Source organism: Chanos chanos, chromosome 6 (assembly GCF_902362185.1).
Source record: "Chanos chanos chromosome 6, fChaCha1.1, whole genome shotgun sequence".
Lineage (NCBI taxonomy): Eukaryota > Metazoa > Chordata > Actinopteri > Gonorynchiformes > Chanidae > Chanos > Chanos chanos.
The window spans coordinates 42,501-62,845 of NC_044500.1; the positions used below are offsets into that span (position 1 = coordinate 42,501).

The following is a 20,345-nucleotide window of genomic DNA, read 5'->3' on the forward strand; positions in this document are numbered from 1 at the left end:
CCCTAACCCTAACCCTAAATGACCATCAATTCCAATTCTAACCCTAACCCTAGACAGTCTCATAATACACTTTTACATGGAACCCTTACCAATCCCTAACCCTAACCTTAACCCTTTTTCTTTCTGTCCAAGTCTTTAACCCTAACAACACTTTCAATTCCAATTTCATTCCACTACTAACCCTAAAACACAACCAAATACAACAAACACCAAGTCTGCCGACCAAAAGAACACTTCTGCTTGTCGCACAAACTCGGGGCTGGTACCCTTGGAAAGGGCGTCCTCCAAAACCCCTAGTTGGACACCGGCTCCAAGTCTCTGTGACCTTCAGAAAAAAAGTTATTGACCGAGGGATGACTTTGAAATGGCCTCCACGGAGCTTTCGGGCACTTCCCCTTGTCCTAGACACTCGGGACTGATACCGTTGGAAAGGGCATCCTCGAAAACCCCCAGGCGGACACGGGTTCCAAGTCTCTACCACCTTCAGAAAAAAAGTTATTGGCCGAGGGATGACCTTGGAGTGGTTTTCATCCCTTATCCTAACCCTAACCCTAACCCTAACCCTAAAACACAACCAAATACAACAAACACCAAGTCTGCCAACCAAAAGAACACTTCTGCTTGTCGCACAAACTCGGGGCTGGTACCGTTGGAAAGGGCATCCTCCAAAACCCCTGGTTGGACACCGGCTCCAAGTCTCTGTGACCTTCAGAAAAAAAGTTATTGACCGAGGGATGACTTTGAAATGGCCTCCACGGAGCTTTCGGGCACTTCCCCTTGCCCTAGACACTCGGGACTGCTACCGTTGGAAAGGGCATCCTCGAAAACCCCCAGGCGGACACGGGTTCCAAGTCTCTACCGCCTTCAGAAAAAAAGTTATTGGCCGAGGGATGACCTTGGAGTGGTTTTCATCCCTTATCCTAACCCTAACCCTAACCCTAACCCATTGGAAAGGGCATCCTCGAAAACCCCCAGGCGGACACGGGTTCCAAGTCTCTACCACCTTCAGAAAAAAAGTTATTGGCCGAGGGATGACCTTGGAGTGGTTTTCATCCCTTATCCTAACCCTAACCCTAACCCTAACCCTAACCTAGCCCTAACCCTAACCCAATTTCAGTTCTGGCCTTAAATGACCATCAAGTCTAATTCCAACCCTAACCCTAGACAGTCTCATAATACACTTTTACACGGAACCCTTACCAATCCCTAACCCTAACCTTAACCCTTTTTCTTTCTGTCCAAGTCTTTAACCCTAACAAGACTTTCAATTCCAATTTCATTCGACTACTAACCCTAAAACACAACCAAATACAACAAACACCAAGTCTGCCGACCAAAAGAACACCTCTGCTTGTCGCACAAACTCGGGGCTGGTACCGTTGGAAAGGGCGTCCTCCAAAACCCCTGGTTGGACACCGCTTCCAAGTCTCTGTGACCTTCAGAAAAAAAGTTATTGACCGAGGGATGACTTTGAAATGGCCTCCACGGAGCTTTCGGGCACTTCCCCTTGTCCTAGACACTCGGGACTGCTACCGTTGGAAAGGGCATCCTCGAAAACCCCCAGGCGGACACGGGTTCCAAGTCTCTACCACCTTCAGAAAAAAAGTTATTGGCCGAGGGATGACCTTGGAGTGGTTTTCATCCCTTATTCTAACCCTAACCCTAACCCTAAAACCGCTGTCACTAAAATGGTTGAATAAAATGTGATCTGGCCCTCCTAAGAAAAAGTTTGGGGAACCCTGATGTACAGTGTGTATAGAGAGAGAAATTTAGCATGTGTACTTTTTGCATGTTGAATGTGCGTATAATGTCTATACAGTGTGTAATAGGGTGAGAAATTTTAGGTCCAACACAAAATGTTCTGGCATTCACTATGAAATTCCCCTTTGAAAAAAAGAGAGATCTAAAATAGCAAATCTTTTAATTTGGGTGATCTTTTACCAATTTTATTCCAATATTCCTATAAAGTGAAGTTGAAGACACAAGGAAGATTTATTATTTGTTGTAAGAAATATTTTATTAAGTGTTTCTGCTTAATAAAGGCAACATATATTTCTTTACAGGTACATTTCCATCTCTGTGTTTGTCTGAGAGTATTTCAGCAGCATATTGAATGTTGTATCATAATTATTTACTGCTTAAATAAAGACACACCCTTACCACCCTTACATGTTCATCATTTAATAAAACAAAAAGGAGAGACATAAACAGATAAATAGACAGACTCCTGAGGTCATGATGTTTCATCTTATAACAGAAGATAATACTTTATTAATTATTAAGAAACCATTAATATGAATAAACACTTTATTAATCTCCGGGCAGGGAAATTTGGGGATTCTTATACTGTTCAAACTGGGTTTTGCTTCTGTGGTGTGGGTAAGGTTTGGGCTACTCCTAAGCGGTGTGAGATCATTTTCTGACAGAAATATACATTAGATACTTTGAAAGACAGAAACTTCTTAAGTCCAGATAAGAATTTTTGAATAGAAATAAAAATTGTACATCATGAAGTAAATAAAAAATGTGCTTTTCTGTATGACAATGAACATGAAATCATATTCAGTTAAAATAAAAAAAGAACAGAAATATATCTCACTGGTCCAGTGGATGTTAATAACTTGAACTGAATTGTTGGTACATGAGTAAGCATCTGCAATGTATTTGAATATGTAACATCATTTAATATGTAAAATAAATCTATAACAACTGGTAACATTATAGACATCTGTGAAAGATTGGGATCAATAAAGATTTAAGTATGTATGAGCGTGCGTGCTGTGTGTGTGTGTGTGTGTGTGTGTGTGAGAGAGAGACATAGGGGGCGATAATGTGCTTCTCCAGAGTTTGCCATCATCTCATTAACAATGTTAGAAGAGAGAAACTAAGGTATAATTGATATGGAGCTTAAATAAGCACATATATATATTTTTTTAATGATGAAAACATGAGATAAGCACGACAAAATCTTCCCTATTCCGCCATGTGGTCATTAGGTCAGTTTCCATGGCAACAGTGTTCTCTGCAGACTTGAGGGTGACCTCTTCTTCAGCAAAACCATATAGATCAAACAGTTGAGACAGAACCATACAAAAAAAACGAAACAATTCAGATCAAACAGTTGAGACAGAACCATACAAAAAAAAACGAAACAATTCAGATCAAACAGTTGAGACAGAACCATACAAACAAAACAAAACGATGCAGATCAAACAGTTGAGACAGAACCATACAAAAAAAAACGAAACAATTCAGATCAAACAGTTGAGACAGAACCATACAAACAAAACAAAACGATGCAGATCAAACAGTTGAGACAGAACCATACAAACAAAACAAAACAATTCAGATCAAACAGTTGAGACAGAACCATACAAACAAAACAAAACGATGCAGATCAAACAGTTGAGACAGAAATGATAAATGAGACACAGTGGGAATAAAAAGGATTCCTTTCACTGTCTTATTGGAGACAAAACATACATCACACACACACACACTCACACTCACACACACACATACATCACTCACACACTCACTCACATAAGGCGCTTTCGCACCGGAGGAACTTTTCCATAGTTATTAGAACTGTTGGAGAAAGTACCCCCTTTTTCGTGTGTTCGCACCGAAGGAACTTAGAACGATTATAGTTCTTAGAACGCTGTTTTGAGGGGCTTTTTTAGCTCCTACTTCAAGGTAGGTACTTTCGCAGCCCAATAGGAACCTTGTGACGTAGGTGTACAGCCATTGGTCCAGATGCAGGTATACGATGATTGCAACCGCCATTTTTTTTTTAGTTATATTCGTGTCTAAAATGTCTGGAATTGTAGGAGGGGAGACATGGTTTTTATGTTTTTTTTTACCGGTATTTTATATCCCCCAACAATGACCATTTCTGCAACGTCCAATGTATATTTGTACATTGAAGAGGTAGCGTACACTCCGCTTCGGTAGGTGCTTGTGTGTCCGCTTGTGTGGCTGTGATCCGCATTTTAACCTAAAATAAGAATGTGTTTATCCAGCTTACGATTTTAGGGCTGCGGCGGGGAAAAAGGAAAAAAAAAAAAAAAAAACACGATGCCGCGAGCAAGCGTCAGGCACAAGCGCTATGCTAGCGCCCGAAAAGTACTATGCCCATCAAGTCATTCACTGCTACTGCGGTGGTAAATGCATAAATACAGGGGGACATCTTTTTCCGTTGGACTGGGTCTATCGCCATACAGTTTTATTTTCATTAATGAGAAGGCAGTTATACGTTATCTAATGTGCACTCAATATTTCTGCCATTCAAATTCAATAAAACTGGTTAATTGTGTATACTGTAGTCTACTTTGTCGATTTCTTTTGCCGCAGTAATGGCATTTTTTCCCTTTTGGAGGTATTTAAAAGGTCTTAAAAGTCATTAAATTTGTACTTAAAAATGTGCAGCTATACATGGTTAGACGTAAACAACAGCTCTTAGCTGCTATACCGTCGGCCGGCTTACGTCACTTCAGCGTTCCTACTGGCGGTGCAAATGAAAACAGAAAAAAGGCCCCAGAACGTATGTAGTTCTAGGGGAAACTGCCCACGGGGTAGTTCCTATCAAATGAGACCCTAGAACTGTTCGGTCCGAAAGCGCCTATACATACACACATGAACACACACACAGTGGACCTGAGTATTTCAGTTGTGAGTTTCTCAATTGTATTTAAATATCACAATCAATCCTTAGTATTAGTCTTAATGAGCGGTTTAATATTATCATTTAGTTTAAATTAATTTAATTTTATTTCATTTCATTCATACTGAGCCTTTAAAAAAAACAAAGACACTTAACGTTACATAAAATGCAAATAAATAGAAACCATAATGTAGTAAAAAGTGTTAAGGTTCTGTATAACACAGGGCTAAGGAAAAAAATCACACTCAAACACACAAATGCACACACACACACACACACACACACACACAGATGTTGAGGTTTCTGATGTATTCATGAAAATGAACTGAACTGAACTAGAAAGGAACTGTGGGGAGGGTGGAGCTTTAAGATCTGAAGCAGGCAGAGCATGCCCCGCCCCTCCCAGATTCCAACTGTGGTGAGATGGTAGTGAGCTCTTCTGACTGGAGGATATCATTCTCATTGGCAATGATGTGCTTCACCAGACAGTTAGCCGCCTCATTAATGTTGATGTTTTCCTGAAGAAGAGAGAGCGCATGGGGGGGGGGCATAAAGAGAGAGATTTGGTCAGACTATAATGTTTAAAATATATGGACACTCAAACTGAACAGATTCTAAACACAGTTAACTGCGGACCATTGTTAATTTTTAATTAGTATAGTATATAACTGCCTAGTCACTGTAGAATATATCTGCACTGCACTGTTATACACTGGAATATATAACTACTCTATTATTGAGGCACTTACTCTTTCTGTCAGTGGTGTATGTAATCTCTCTGTCACTGGTGCATGTAATCTCTCTGACATTGGGGTAGGTAATCTCTCTGTCACTGGTGCATGTAATCTCTCTGACATTGGGGTAGGTAATCTCCCTGACACTGGGGTAAGTAATCTCTTTGTCATTGGGGTAGGTAATCTCTCTGTCATTGGGGTATGTAATCTCTCTGTCATTGGGGTATGTAATCGCTCTGTCATTGGGGTATGTAATCTCTCTGTCATTGGGGTAGGTAATCTCTCTGTCATTGGGGTATGTAATCTCTTTGTCATTGGGGTATGTAATCTCTTTGTCATTGGGGTATGTAATCTCTCTGTCATTGGGGTATGTAATCTCTCTGTCATTGGGGTAGCTAATCTCTTTGTCATTAGGGTATGTAATCTCTCTGTCATTGGGGTATGTAACCTGCAACAATGACTAATTTTCAACTCTGACTCCTTCTACATTATCTCTAATGTAATGAATTGGTAACCTCTACATTATATCTAACGTAATTCATTTGTAATCTCCACAATACATTTAATGTAATGAATAAGTGATATCTACATTATGTCTAATGTGATGAATTTGTAATCTCTACACTATACATATATCATTAGAAGAAAATTTAAAGGCAAATAGGTCAACCAGGATTGGTTCCGATCATGAATTCTGGTCTCTCTCCTCTGGACACGCTGACAGTTTACCATTCATTTGCAAATTGCTCTTGCTTCTTGTTTCACAGATATTTTGACTGTGTTGTAGTTTCATTACCTTTCTTAATATGAAAAAAGAGTTGTGGGCAGCCTTATAATTTTATTACTCAAAGACAGTATATAGTATTGGAATATAGAACTGAGTCTATGGAGCCAGGATAGCTTATTACAACAGGCAGACTAGGTTTACCTAATACTTCCTACTGAGAGGGAGCCAACACACGAAAAGATTAACATATTTCCACTGAAACCAGTACAGTACAGAATATACTTACACTACAACCAGTACACTACATGACACAGTGAAACTAAAACCAGTACACTACATGACATATTCACACTGAAACCAGTCCACTACACAACATATTCACACTGAAACCAGTACACTAGGCAACATATTCACACTAAAACCATTACACTACATGACGTATTCACAATAAAACCAGTACACTACACTGTTTTCTATGTTTGTCTGACATGGAGGAGACTGTGTAGATAGATCAGGCAGTGAGATTGTGAGGAAGAGAGAGACACATGTTAAAAAAAAAGTGCCTAGAAGCACTTATCATCATCATGCATTGGTGCTGTGCATAGTGAAGATGACAATGTGCTCTTTTACCATTATGTTCCTATTGTTATGTATTTGTAATTCATACATTTCAGCTCCTTTTATACGGTTTCATCTGCAAGTAGATGCCTTTTGCCATCAGTCTATGGTATAGCATAGTCTATACCTCAAATGTACTCAGAAAACTTGCAGAAATGTCATTTGGTGTAAGTAGGTATGCAGAAATGTCGTTGATGCAGAAATGTTTGGAGGTTTCAGTGTTGAGAGTAGGTACGGTATTTGGTAATGCGTGTAGAGCACTTGAAAGGTTGAAAAGTAGTGAGTCCTCAGTCCAGCTGTACTAAAAAACTTTACAATGAAAAAATGGCAGTCTGATGTAGCAGTGTGCACTGTTGTTCTTCACCATGACTCAAGGCAGATTTGTAGACTAATTCACTCACCAGTTTTTTCAGCAGTCATTTATTGATTTGTTCACTCCTTCCCCGTGAATGTGAAATGTAACTAAACACATGGGGCTTGTTTAATTCAGCCCATTGGTCTCGGCCCTCCTTCAGTTCAAAAGCATCTTCATAGCAGGCTGATGTACACATGAATTATTTATCTAATTATTCTAACAGTGCATGGTCTACTATAAACTTTGCAAAATACATATTTCATAAATAAATATTCGATGGATTATTTTTGTTTTCTGCTGTGTATCGGTGGCCCAGATATACTGAGACTAGCCAGACACTGCTGCACTATGTAAAAATCGTGCCTCTGATGGCTATTGAAATACGCTGATCTGTGTAATAACGGAGATGAACAGATCCTTTACCTTAGCAGAGGTCTCAAACCAGCCTACAAAGCCATTTTCCTGGCAGAATTGCTCCATCTTGAGGGTATTGTTGGTAAGGACATCTCGCCCTTGGTCACATTTGTTGGCCAATAGCACAGCGGCCACATGTTTCCCATTGGCCAGACTCAGCTTGGCATCCAGGTCCTCCTTCCACTTTGTGACAGCCTCAAAGGTTGAGGGACGAGTGACGTCAAACACAATGAACGCACCCATTGCCTCACGGTAGTACACCCTTGTCATATTCCCAAAACGCTCCTGACCTGAGGGAAAATGGACATTTGGAATTAAGGTGTTAAATAAATAATTATTAATTCATCGGATGGTCTTATTTATGTCAGAGGTCACAGATCTCACAGTAGGTGACATTTTTTAGACTAAATCATATCAGATGACCGTCATCATGCCCGAAGAACTAGAATGGTCATGACCTATGACATGGTCATATTTTGTATATTAAGTCAGAAAAGGATACAATAATTATTATTACCTTTCATAAAGATATTAACTTTTAACTTATTGTGTAAATGTGTCAGTTTTACTGAGTGGAAATGGTGTGTGGACCATCATGGCCCTGCAGAATTCACAACCCTTACGCCACAGCGCTGCTCCTCTGATACACAGGGAAACTCTAACCTGATTACCAGCATGCTTCACAAAATATATTGACAACTGGGCTCCCAGGATAAAATGTGATGACATAAGAGACAGTAGTATATAAAAAGAATTTGATGCTAACTCATTTTGTTGTATAATGCAGTGAGTATGCTGACCAATGAATTAAGCACAAGAAAATCTCCATACATGAACCCTTTTACCTTATAAGTGACTGTAAATGTGTACACTTACATATGTAAAATCCCAGGTAACAACACTTGGTATGCCTGATACCCCCACTATCATGTCACTACCAAGACACTGGCACTCACCCAAACAATATCCATTTACCAGCGGCCCTGTGGACATACAGTGTCCAGTGATGAATGGGCTAGAGGATGACTAACACACACTGTGCATGGCAACGGATGGGCCATGGTCTCTAAACACATACCAGCAAAGTGTATCTACAAAGCTGGTGTTTCTACCAAAGTGAGGGCAGCTAACAAATTGTGTGTGGCTACTGATGGGCAACAGATTGTAATTGTACATCTTCATAGTCTAACTATGAGAAAAGTGTTTCTAATACAGTGGGTGGGAGAGTCCACGTTAGTTATCTCTAGTAAGGTGAAGGGTGAGTGTTAAGTTTTTAATTAATTAAAAAAAAAAAAGTTTTGTCATTATGAAGTACTTAACCTCTGCGAGTGTGGTAGAATAAATCACATTTCTTACACACATCTGATGATAATAAGTCATTCTTTTTTACCTCCTCCTTTTCGCCTGTCTTTATTTAGTCTTTTCTGTTATTTTCATCAAAATCTCTCTCACATGAGCATCAAACACATGACTTCGTGCATACCACTGAGGAGCGCACAGAGAAAGAGAGAGAGAGAGAGAGAGAGACCTCGAGGGCACACATAGCACCATGCAGAGCTGAACATATCCCTAGTTCTAAAGGCTCACGTGAGTTTGGTAATAATGTTGAAGAGTACATATTCTCTTTCTGAGTCCAGTTATTTGTTCGCTGAAGTCTTTTCAAAGTACCGAGTAGAAACACCCAAAATTATACAGATGAAAGGAGGCAACATAAATACTAAAATCAAATTAAAAACATTTTTCTCAACACAAACACCAAAAATAAATCCAACCATCCACAGCTATAGAGTATTTCAGTTACAGCACATATGACTTTGAGCAAACTGTTGAAGGTATTAGAAGTCCGACTGATGCACCAATTGTAAGTCGCTTTGGTAAAAAGCGTCTGCCAAATAACTAAATTGTAAATTGTAAATAATTTGCTGTATTTTTTAAAATTTGTTTTAGACTTTATTCATCTAAACGACTTTTGTGTTGTAAAACACAAATAACAACAGCCACATGGGTTACTGATCAGTGGAATCATACAATATGTATATGTGTGTGTGTATATATATATATATATACAGTATGGAGAGAGAGAGACAGAGGAAACAACTCTTTACAAATACCCTATTTTCTATTTACTGTTAGAGATTACATCCAAAACGTACCTGCTATGTCCCATAACTGGAGTCGGACGGTCTCCTGATCCAAGTTCAAAACTTTTAAGGCAAAATCAACTCCAATGGTTGCACGGTAATTCGGGGAAAAGTTTTGGTGAACGTATCGTTTTATGATGCTGGTCTTTCCGACACCAAGATCCCCGATCACCAGTATTTTGTAAAGGTGTTCTTTCTGGTGACTATTTTGCATGGCGGCCGCTCAATGCTATGGTTCATACCCCGTGTAATCCGTGGTGAAAGAATTACAGAGGAACGCAATTCTCTCTGGAGAGAGAAGGAACGCCCATGGCTTGTAGGGGTAAGAGAGAACCGTATAATATGAGGCAGTAACTTGTGACTTGCCAAGCACTCCCCACGCATGACCCAAACAGGAGGGAGGAGAGAAAGGTCACACGTTTGTGATATTCCAACCCCCTTAAGAGACCTTTCCAAAAAACTAGAGGGTAAAAGAAAGTTCGATTGACTCTTTACAACCTACTTACATTTACTATATGCAATTACATATACGATTTGCCTCACTGAAACAGATGTAACAGATCACACTATTTCTGCCTTTTTAAAATAAGGTAAGTGGCAGTAACATACAATACTTGTTTAGTGATAATATGTGTTCTGTCATTGTGACGTGTGTAAATATTCTCAGAATTTTTTTGACTGTTCAAGTGATTAAACAAACGGTCTTGTTTCCCATCCTTTGCCGTGGTTCTTAGGCGAATGACCTGAGATGGAGACTAGAGCAGTTGCCATTTTCCTTATACCCATTACCCAGGAACAGACAACAAGGAGCCTAAACAGTACAATAGCATTCTCTCGCTTTTAGCTGTAACTGACAGAGCAGATTACCCTGTTTTAGCACTGACCAACAGACTGGATTAACTCACACAGCTGTATTTAATGATAATGAACAAGGTTTGCAAGCCAGTAAAGATTAAAGAAGACGTCATTAACATTCTTTAAAAGCAACTTTATTAAAATCATTACACATACAAGATAAAAGACAAGTGCAAAACAAATCACAATCAGGTGAAGAAGGCCAAGAGAGCAGACAGATCATCTGCTCAGAGGCAGGTGAGTGTCAGCCAGTGCACAATCTCATACTTCTCCTGATCACTTTATTTTAAAGTACTGGGGGTATAAGGCAGCAGAAAACAGAACCGTCTACAGGGTTTTCTCTTGTAATACAAAATGGCCGTAGAGAGTGCTCCCAAGACTACACAATCCCTTTGTTGACAAAAGCCAAAATTTCACCACAAAAATGCTTGAAGTTCGATCTGGGAGGTACTATGATTTCCTTACTGTTTAAAAAATAAGATTAATTTAAAAAACAAATTCATTCCACTACTTCACTAATAATTCCCTTTTGGATTCCAGTGTCTTTCAGTGACAGATTTGTATGAAGACTTATGAACTAAAACATTTTAGATCTGCTCTGAAAAGTACTTGAGTTTAACCTCATGACGGCAGAGCCATGCGTCCAATTAAACCAACATTTCCCTTTTAAAAATGAGATTTGGCTCCCTTAGACACACATGCAAAAACAACTAAATTCCCTTTGGAGAGCTTAAAAAAAAAAAAAAAAAACCTTCCCAGCAATTATTCAATAAATGAAATATTCATCTGCATCATTCCACCATACAGAGCATGGGAGCCGGCGGGAGAGAGAGCCTCTACAGCTTTGGGATGGGTTTGGCAGCCACGGCGATACTCTCGATCGCACACTCATCTGAGCCTCTTCGGATTCGGAAAAACCCGTCCTCGCCCCAGCCTGTCCCCCAGCTGTTCTTCACAATCCAGTACTTCTGCCCGGTCTTATGACAGCGACCATACCCCACCAGTAACACCGCGTGGTTGGTCAGCTCAAAAGGGTTGTAGGTGTCTTGTAGGCCCGTGTGATGGTAGATTCCTTCCTTGTAGTTCATGAAATCGGGGTAGACTTCCAGCGCAACACCCAGCGGACCATCTCGCACCAGCTCCAGCATCATGGCTGCTTCATTGCAGCCCCCATAAAATCCACCCACATAGTGATAGTCAGAGGTGAAGTGTCGACTGCAGTCCTTGGGAACTTCGCATGGAGAATCCCTGCCCAAGTATGGGAAACACTTCTCATCCACAATGCCAAAGTCTTGGATGTACTTGCCAATGAGGTAGGGGAAGCCACCATCACAGCCTGGTCCAGACAGAGGGAGGACGAGAGATGCAGAGAGAAAGAGAGGACGGGAGAGACATCGAGGGAAGAGGAGAGATGCAGAGAGAACGAGGTGGAAGGAGAGACACAGAGGTAGCAAAGGAGAGATAAAACATGATGAAATTAGCTGTCTGAGGTCACAGGGTAACCAGTGCTTTAAAAACTGCAGCTTTAGCCCAGAAGCTAAGTGAATTTTTAGTGTCATGGAACAGATTATGTCCTTTCTGACAATCAAGGTTGTTCCACAAACAATCTCAAATCCCAGATGTTTGTTCCTCCACCACCCACTCCACACAGTCATGTAACTGCTAATAAATTCTCATTCTGAGCCAAATTTGAATGAATGTAAATTTCCAGCAAAACAAGAGAATTAGACAGAGCTACAAAATGCAGTCTAAATTCAAATCTTTCGTTTGGGTTAGGGTTAAGGTTAGGGACTTTTCCAGGACATTTTCAGTGCTGATCTAGTGACATGACTTGGAGGTGAGTTCACAGCGTTGCTGCAGCCTGTTCAAAATACTCTGGTCCATAAACTCGCATTTCACCGTCAATATGGTCCTGAACAAAACTTGGCCCTTTCAGATGTTATCCATTTTGAGAAACTCTGATAGATACCCTAGTAGTTCATTCTCAGCTAAATGAAAACAGGAAAATGTTGAAATAATTTTCCAAGACAACACAAGATTTTCCATGAAATTTTACTTTTTCTCTGATTTTCCATGTGTTTTCATGACTGGAAAATTGGTCAACTGTTTTCCAGACGCGTGGGAACCCTGAAGTAAATGCTCTGAATGAAAACTGCTGTGTGAAAACTAGAAATGAGAGGAACCATAGAGTAAATCAAACCCCCTAAGGGAAGAATATATCTCACCACCTTAATGAAGAAAATGAGTGACAATCAAACCAGATATTTATGAAATTAATCTATTCTAATTATAATCTACTTCTGAACAAATCATTTAATGGGGGTTTGTAAGAACCCTGTGCTCAGAACCATCTAAAGTCTAACAAGGCCAGGTCCAGAAAAGACAAATCACATCATGAAAGCTAAATAAAGTCATGAGATTTCATTTTACTCATTCCATATGTGTATAAGCTTGTGTGTACATGCATGTGAATAAAAGCCTGTGTGTACATGCATGTGTACATGCATGGATGTGCATGTGTTTGTGTGTGCACATGCACTTGCATTTGTTTGCCTGTACATGTATTACATGTGTGTGCGTGCATCCATGCATACCTTGAGAATACTGTGAGCAGGACACCACATGCTGGGGACTGAGGATGGTCTGCTCCGTGTTGTTGGTCAGGATTCGGATCCGGGCTTCTAGCATTCCCATAGTGGCAAATGAGTAACAACTCCCGCAAGATGCTAGAGAGAGAGAGAGAGAGAGAGAGAGAGAGACAGGGAGAGAGAGAGAAAACAAAAAAAAAGAGAAAGAATTTGGTTAGACTTGTTTGGTTATACCAAACTGCAAATCAAAACAGAAAGAAATAAACAATTTGAAAATAACATGGCAAAACAAAAGAAGCAACAAAATGAACAAAACCTTTAAGCAAAACACGACACTTCCAGTAAAAACACGACACTTCCAGTAAAAACACGACAGAAGTGCGTCAGTGCAGGAGACAGACGGGTGACTTAGTTGGCTGTGAAGCAAAGGTCAACGGGGGGAAATCGTGTCGATCATCAAATGCCCAAGAAAAGGGACATCATGTTACCCACTCCTGTGTTGAGAAGGAGGTAGTTGTGCTGAATGTATGTTGTAACAACATTATTCTCTAATCGTGAATGTAGTTTTGGTTTTTCTACCTAGCTAACATTATCCTGGCCTGCAACAGACGAGTGGGCACCTACATTTTAATTCGAAACGTGTTTTTGCTTAAGTTTTCTTACTTTTGTTAATTTTGTTGCTAAAGAATCAGTGATGTTTAGAAACTAAACCACCAGTAAAGCCACAAAAAATGACTGTTTTAAAACTCTGATTTCTCACATTGCTTTAGAAATTCATATATTAAAGTTATGATTTGAAGATATCTTTTAACAGAAAAAACAACTGGCAAATAGTGAAATTTAGTTCTGACCAACCCCATCTCCAAACCCTGACAGTCCTACTGATAAATTAGTCTGTGCGTGTGTGTGATTTGATTCTGCACTGAGGGAAGCAGAGCAATGTAAGAATGAATTGCTGAATTACATACTATAAAGAACGAATTACTGAATTACATACTGTAAAGAATGAATTACTGTTCAAATGTGCAAAAAAGAAAAGCAAGAACTATTTTGAAGATTATGAAACCAACTGAGAGAATATTTTCTGTTACATCTCTCAAAGTCCCTCCTTACTCCATCTCTTCTCTCTGTGAACCGCAAAGGTGCAACAGGAAAAGACCTGTGGGCCTTTCCTGTGGGCTGACGTGGTAAACTGTGTGTGAGTGAGAGTGTGTGTGTACTGCAGTTTCTGACTGGACTGAGGTAATTGACTCTGTGTGTGCGCGCGTGTGTGTGCGCGTGTGCGTGCATAAGTGTGTGTGTGCGTGCGTGCGTGTGTAAGCGTGTGTATGTGTACCCTGGTTCCTGACTGAACTGAGGTAAATGACTGTGAGTGTGTGTGATTGTGTGTCTGTGTGCGTGCGTGTGTACTCTGGCTCCTGACTGGACTGAGATAATTGACTGTGTGTGTGTGTGTATACCCTGGTTCCTGACTGGACTGAGGTAATTGACTGTGTGTCTGTGTGTGTATATACCCTGGTTCCTGACTGGACTGAGGTAACTGACTGTGTGTGTGTGTGTATACCCTGGTTCCTGACTGGACTGAAGTAATTGACTGTGTGTCTGTGTGTGTGTCTGTGTGTGTATACCCTGGTTCCTGACTGGACTGAGGTAATTGACTGTGTGTCTGTGTGTGTATATACCCTGGTTCCTGACTGGACTGAGGTAATTGACTGTGTATGTGTGTGTATATACCCTGGTTCCTGACTGGACTGAGGTCACTGACTGTGTGTCTGTGTGTGTATATACCCTGGTTCCTGACTGGACTGAGGTAATTGACTGTGTGTGTGTGTGTATATACCCTGGTTCCTGACTGGACTGAGGTCACTGACTGTGTGTCTGTGTGTATATATACCCTGGTTCCTGACTGGACTGAGGTAATTGACTGTGTGTCTGTGTGTGTATATACCCTGGTTCCTGACTGGACTGAGGTAATTGACTGTGTGTGTGTGTATATACCCTGGTTCCTGACTGGACTGAGGTAACTGACTGTGTGTCTGTGTGTATATATCCTGGTTCCTGACTGGACTGAGGTCACTGACTGTGTGTCTGTGTGTGTGTGTGTGTGTGTGTATATACCCTGGTTCCTGACTGGACTGAGGTAATTGACTGTGTGTCTGTGTGTATACCCTGGTTCCTGACTGGACTGAGGTAACTGACTGTGTGTGTGTGTGTGTGTCTGTGTGTGTATATACCCTGGTTCCTGACTGGACTGAGGTAATTGACTGTGTGTGTATGTGTGTGTGTATATATACCCTGGTTCCTGACTGGACTGAGGTAACTGACTGTGTGTCTGTGTGTGTATATACCCTGGTTCCTGACTGGACTGAGGTAATTGACTGGGTGTGTGTGTGTGTGTATACCCTGGTTCCTGACTGGACTGAGGTCACTGACTGTGTGTCTGTGTGTGTATATACCCTGGTTCCTGACTAGACTGAGGTAATTGACTGTGTGTGTGTATATACCCTGGTTCCTGACTGGACTGAGGTAACTGACTGTGTGTGTGTGTGTGTATACCCTGGTTCCTGACTGGACTGAGGTAACTGACTGTGTGTGTGTGTGTGTGTGTATACCCTGGTTCCTGACTGGACTGAGGTAACTGACTGTGTGTCTGTGTGTGTGTGTGTATACCCTGGTTCCTGACTGGACTGAGGTAACTGACTGTGTGTCTGTGTGTGTATATACCCTGGTTCCTGACTGGACTGAGGTCACTGACTGTGTGTCTGTGTGTGTATATACCCTGGTTCCTGACTAGACTGAGGTAATTGACTGTGTGTGTGTATATACCCTGGTTCCTGACTGGACTGAGGTAACTGACTGTGTGTGTGTGTGTGTATACCCTGGTTCCTGACTGGACTGAGGTAACTGACTGTGTGTGTGTGTGTGTGTATACCCTGGTTCCTGACTGGACTGAGGTAACTGACTGTGTGTCTGTGTGTGTGTGTGTATACCCTGGTTCCTGACTGGACTGAGGTAATTGACTGTGTGTCTGTGTGTATATACCCTGGTTCCTGACTGGACTGAGGTAATTGACTCCATTAATGTTCCTCCAGTCCCAGTGCTCTGGAAGCCCTGCGACCATCTTTTCCAGTTCTGCAGAGACAGGGGCAGGTCTGACACGCCTGAAGATCAAGAGCAGAAAATGCTGTAAAAACATCAACACATCTATGCATCTCAGGTTTGTCAATGTATTTGTGTCTGCATGGCCGTGTGTGTGTGTGTGTGTCTTAGTTATTGTGTCTGCATGGCCGTGTATGTGTGTGTGTGTGTGTGTGTGTCTTAGTTATTGTGTCTGCATGGCCGTGTGTGTGTCTTAGTTATTGTGTGCATGTGCGCGTACGTGTGTCTGTGTCTGCGGATGTGTATGTGTGTGTGTGTGTGTCTGAGTGACCATGTGTGTGTGTGTGTGCGCGCATATATACCGCGGTATCTTTGAGGCAGGGCCTCCTGCCCTCTGGATAAGCTGGCGAATGGTAAAAGCTTCATGCTCTCTGTAAAGTGTGGCTCTCCAGGAGCTCTGAACAGAGTTTATGGCGTTTATAAAATCCATGTTGTGCTTGTAAGGTTGTTGCAGGAGACTGGAGAACAGATAGGGAGGGGGAGGAGAGAGAGATAAGGATGAACTCACATCTCTGACTATAGCAAAAAAAAAAAAAAAAAAAAAAAAAAAAAAAACCCCAACAGAAATCCCACAGAGTTTCAGTCAGTGCCAGAGCTTTAACACCACAGTCTCATTAAACACACGACCAAAAACATCCAGCAACAGGAAACACAAAGGTACACAACGAAAGACTGATTCAGGGAACACACATACACATGTTCTTCCTCCTCCTCCTCCTCCTCCTCTCAGGGGAGCCCCAGGTCTATCACACACAGACTTGACTCACAGTGGGTTACAGGTTTATCACACACAGACTTGACTCACAGTGGGTTACAGGTTTATCACACACAGACTTGACTCACAGTGGGTTACAGGTTTATCACACACAGACTTGACTCACAGTGGGTTACAGGTTTATCACACACAGACTTGACTCACAGTGGATTATAGATGTTGGGATTCTGGTTTGTCCTCGGAACAACAGATTGGATTTTCTTGCCAGTGAAACATGCCCAGTTGTTACCCAGTACATCATGCACCCAACCTGGTAAAGTCTGGTCGCAGTAACTGGTCACTTTTGATCCCTCCTGGGAATACTAGGGAGAGAGAGAGAGCGTTGGTGATAGATTCTGTCTTCAGTCTTTCCAGTGACTTTGGTAACGACTAATACAGATCTGTATTAGTCGTTACCAAAGTCACTTGAATACACGATATGGACTCAATCACGATATTAAGACATCACTCCTCCGGTGAAATCAGAACATGAAACCTTGTCTCATTTGAGAAGTTTGTGTATGAACAACCTTGACCAGACAAACCGAGACAGACCTGCGAAAAATAGCGGAAGCGAATCAGAAACAAAGACTTCCGCCTTTTTGTTAAACATGAGTGTCATAAGACCGATCATGTGGCGATATTTGAAACCAGAGTAACGCTCAAAGCAGATCAGAGAAACTTACTTTAAAAAATCCGAACCACTTGTAGTCGGACAGGACGACTTCAAAACCTTGATTGTAAATCAACGTGAAGAAACCAGTGTTTCCCACATCATCTACTGCCACCGACAACTTCTGCAAATGGACTGTTACCGACCTTACAGGAGTGCCTGTTCGACACGAAAACAATTACAAAGAAACAACCTGAACTTCATGGGATTTTGATAGACTGATATGCTTATGAATTAAACTCTGCCGCACAATAAATGTAATTAGGAGTACAAACGCACGACAATAGCATCCGAATGAAGACTTCCAGCCAAAACTAGGCCAGTCTCTTGGGACATGAGGCAATGTTCTCTGCTATTAGCCCCATAAACTTACCCATGGTCGAACAGTTAATGCTCCGATCCTGTCCTACATTTGACACCTGGAAGATCCAAGTGCCCAGCAAATCTTCGTAAGTGCAGTTGGCAGGGGTGTCACAAAACGAGTCCTCAACCCAGATAAAAAACAAACAAACCAATAAGGCTTTCGCTTTCATCGTGGTAAGCTGAGATATACGGGGTCGACCGGAGAAACACACGATTTTATATGTTCAGCAAAGCTAATTTTCCATTAGATGCAAAAAAAAAAAATCCTCTGTATTTTCTTATCGCTGCAGCTGCTTTGGATTCAGTTCTGCTTGTGTCTGCTATTGTCTGTGAGAGAGTGTCTTAACCTCTGTCTTGTCCTTTCGTGTCCAACCTCAACGAACTTTACATTCATGTCATATGACTGCGGTCAGATGATTGCAGTCACATGACCGATTGGTTGATTTAAAAATAATCAGAATAAAAGAGTAACAGTAATGCGTCTCACAGCTGTAAAATTAAAACTTTAGACTTTAGTTGGTTTTAATCGTAAATTGTAAAGGATTATTTAAATGTTTATTTAAATTTTTAACGTGTAAATTATATTTTGACGTGACTGTCTTGTACAGAAGGGAGTTTTCTCGAATTTTTAAGCAAACAGTAAAAATACGGTGACGAAATAGTCCGATAGGAAAAGACAAAGTACACAACTCCGTTACTTCAAAGTATAGATACTCCTGGTCAAATATTACTCCAATACAAGTGAAAGTTGTTCAATCAAATTTTTAGTTGAGTTAAAAGCACTGGAGTACTTGCTTTTAAAAATACTTAAGTATTCAAAAGTACATTTTCTTTTTAATGTCGACGCGTTGTTCTATTGTTGCCACAATGCATTTACAGAACCTGACTCTGAAAGAACCTACTGAATGCACTGACTTGTTTGTAGAACCTATAGGATAAAAAGCTTGTGGAATATGCTACAAAGCCTGTTGAAATATAGTTGAATCTACTATCGTCATTTTATTTATTTTTTTTTTTAATTTTATTTTAACACCCCTACCCCACCCCCCACAAAACAGCATGGCACTGTTCTGACACAGCCCTGGCAGTGTGTGTGTGTGTGTGTGGTGTGTTTGTGTGTGTTCTATAAATCAGAAAAAATTACAGTTTTTTATTATAATCTTTTTCTTCATCATCATCATCATCATCATCATCGTCATCATAATCATGATTAAGCAAGTATACAAGTTCAGTGTGTAGAAAAGCAGACATGAGAAACTGACCATGGAACATTTAGTGATAGTTTTTACATATGTTTCTGAAAGCACTTTTTTGCTAGCTGTTAGTATGTGTCAGCTGTTAGTATGTGTAAGATAAGTTACACTTTATTGATATGCTGCAGAGGATCTGCATTTCATCCTAACATCTTTAACATGGAGATCTTTGGCTTTTGGAGGAAACTGGAGCACTTGTAATGTCTAGAAAAACATACCAATGATAAGCAATGGCCATCCAAAACAAAAACCACATAAAACAGCTGTAAAGCACAAGAATCCTACAAAACATTAACAACTGCACAAAACAGAAACCATACAAACAACACAAAGCATACAGACAACAATGACTGTATCAGCAACAACCACACAGAACAACAATCATAGAAAACAGGAATCATACAAACCATAAACAACTCTTCAAAACAATGGCCATGCAAAACATCATCAACTACACAAAACAATAACTACACAAAACAACAACTACACAAAATCACTATACAAAACAACAACTACACAGAACAACAACTGTACAAAACAACAATTACACAAAACAATGACCGAGGTAAATGCAAAATAAAACTTAGATTTGGCGGTATGGGTAGATTCGGCAGTATGGATAGATTTGGCGGTATGGGTAGATTCGGCAGTATGGATAGATTTGGCAGTATGGGAGGATTCGGCAGTATGGGTAGATTTGGTGGTATGGGTAGATTTGGCAGTATGGGTAGATTCGGCAGTATGGACTTTTTTGCTAGCTGTTAGTATGTGTCAGTGGATTCACACAGGACCCGGTGTGTTAACAGAAGCAGTTGTGGTCTGCCTTTGTCACCAGATTCATCACACACTCACAAACATGTTAATCGCGGTTTTCAAGTCTACTGTGGCGAACATGATTGTATAAGTGAGCAGTGAGCACTACATCACAGCCACCTTTGAAAATAGTTAGGCGAACACAGTACGTGAACGCGTACAAGAACCAGTCAGCTTGAAAACCAGTCAGCTTGAACCAGTCAGCTTGAAAACCAGTCAGCTTGAAAACCAGTCA

General features: G+C 40.8%; 2 protein-coding genes across 3 annotated transcripts; both read right to left on the minus strand.

The window, feature by feature from the left end:
* Positions 1-5,028: 5,028 nt before the first annotated feature.
* rab38a (RAB38a, member RAS oncogene family) lies at positions 5,029-9,866 on the minus strand. Its single transcript, XM_030777757.1, has 3 exons — positions 9,665-9,866; positions 7,521-7,801; positions 5,029-5,181 (listed from the first exon to the last, which is right to left on the minus strand). Exons 1-3 carry the CDS (start codon positions 9,864-9,866, stop codon positions 5,029-5,031), a joined length of 636 nt encoding a protein of 211 aa, XP_030633617.1.
* Positions 9,867-11,255: 1,389 nt separating this feature from the next.
* ctsc (cathepsin C) lies at positions 11,256-18,412 on the minus strand. 2 transcript variants are annotated; one of them, XM_030777209.1, is made up of 7 exons: positions 18,055-18,412; positions 17,695-17,840; positions 17,174-17,331; positions 16,560-16,712; positions 16,138-16,256; positions 13,102-13,233; positions 11,256-11,843 (listed from the first exon to the last, which is right to left on the minus strand). In XM_030777209.1, the coding sequence occupies exons 1-7, from the start codon at positions 18,212-18,214 to the stop codon at positions 11,344-11,346; spliced, it is 1,368 nt and encodes a 455-aa protein (XP_030633069.1). In that variant the 5' UTR covers positions 18,215-18,412; the 3' UTR covers positions 11,256-11,343. The 2 variants fall into 2 exon arrangements, with proteins under 2 accessions (XP_030633069.1, XP_030633068.1); XM_030777208.1 differs by having other exon boundaries at positions 16,557-16,712.
* Between the last annotated feature and the right edge of the window lie 1,933 nt (positions 18,413-20,345).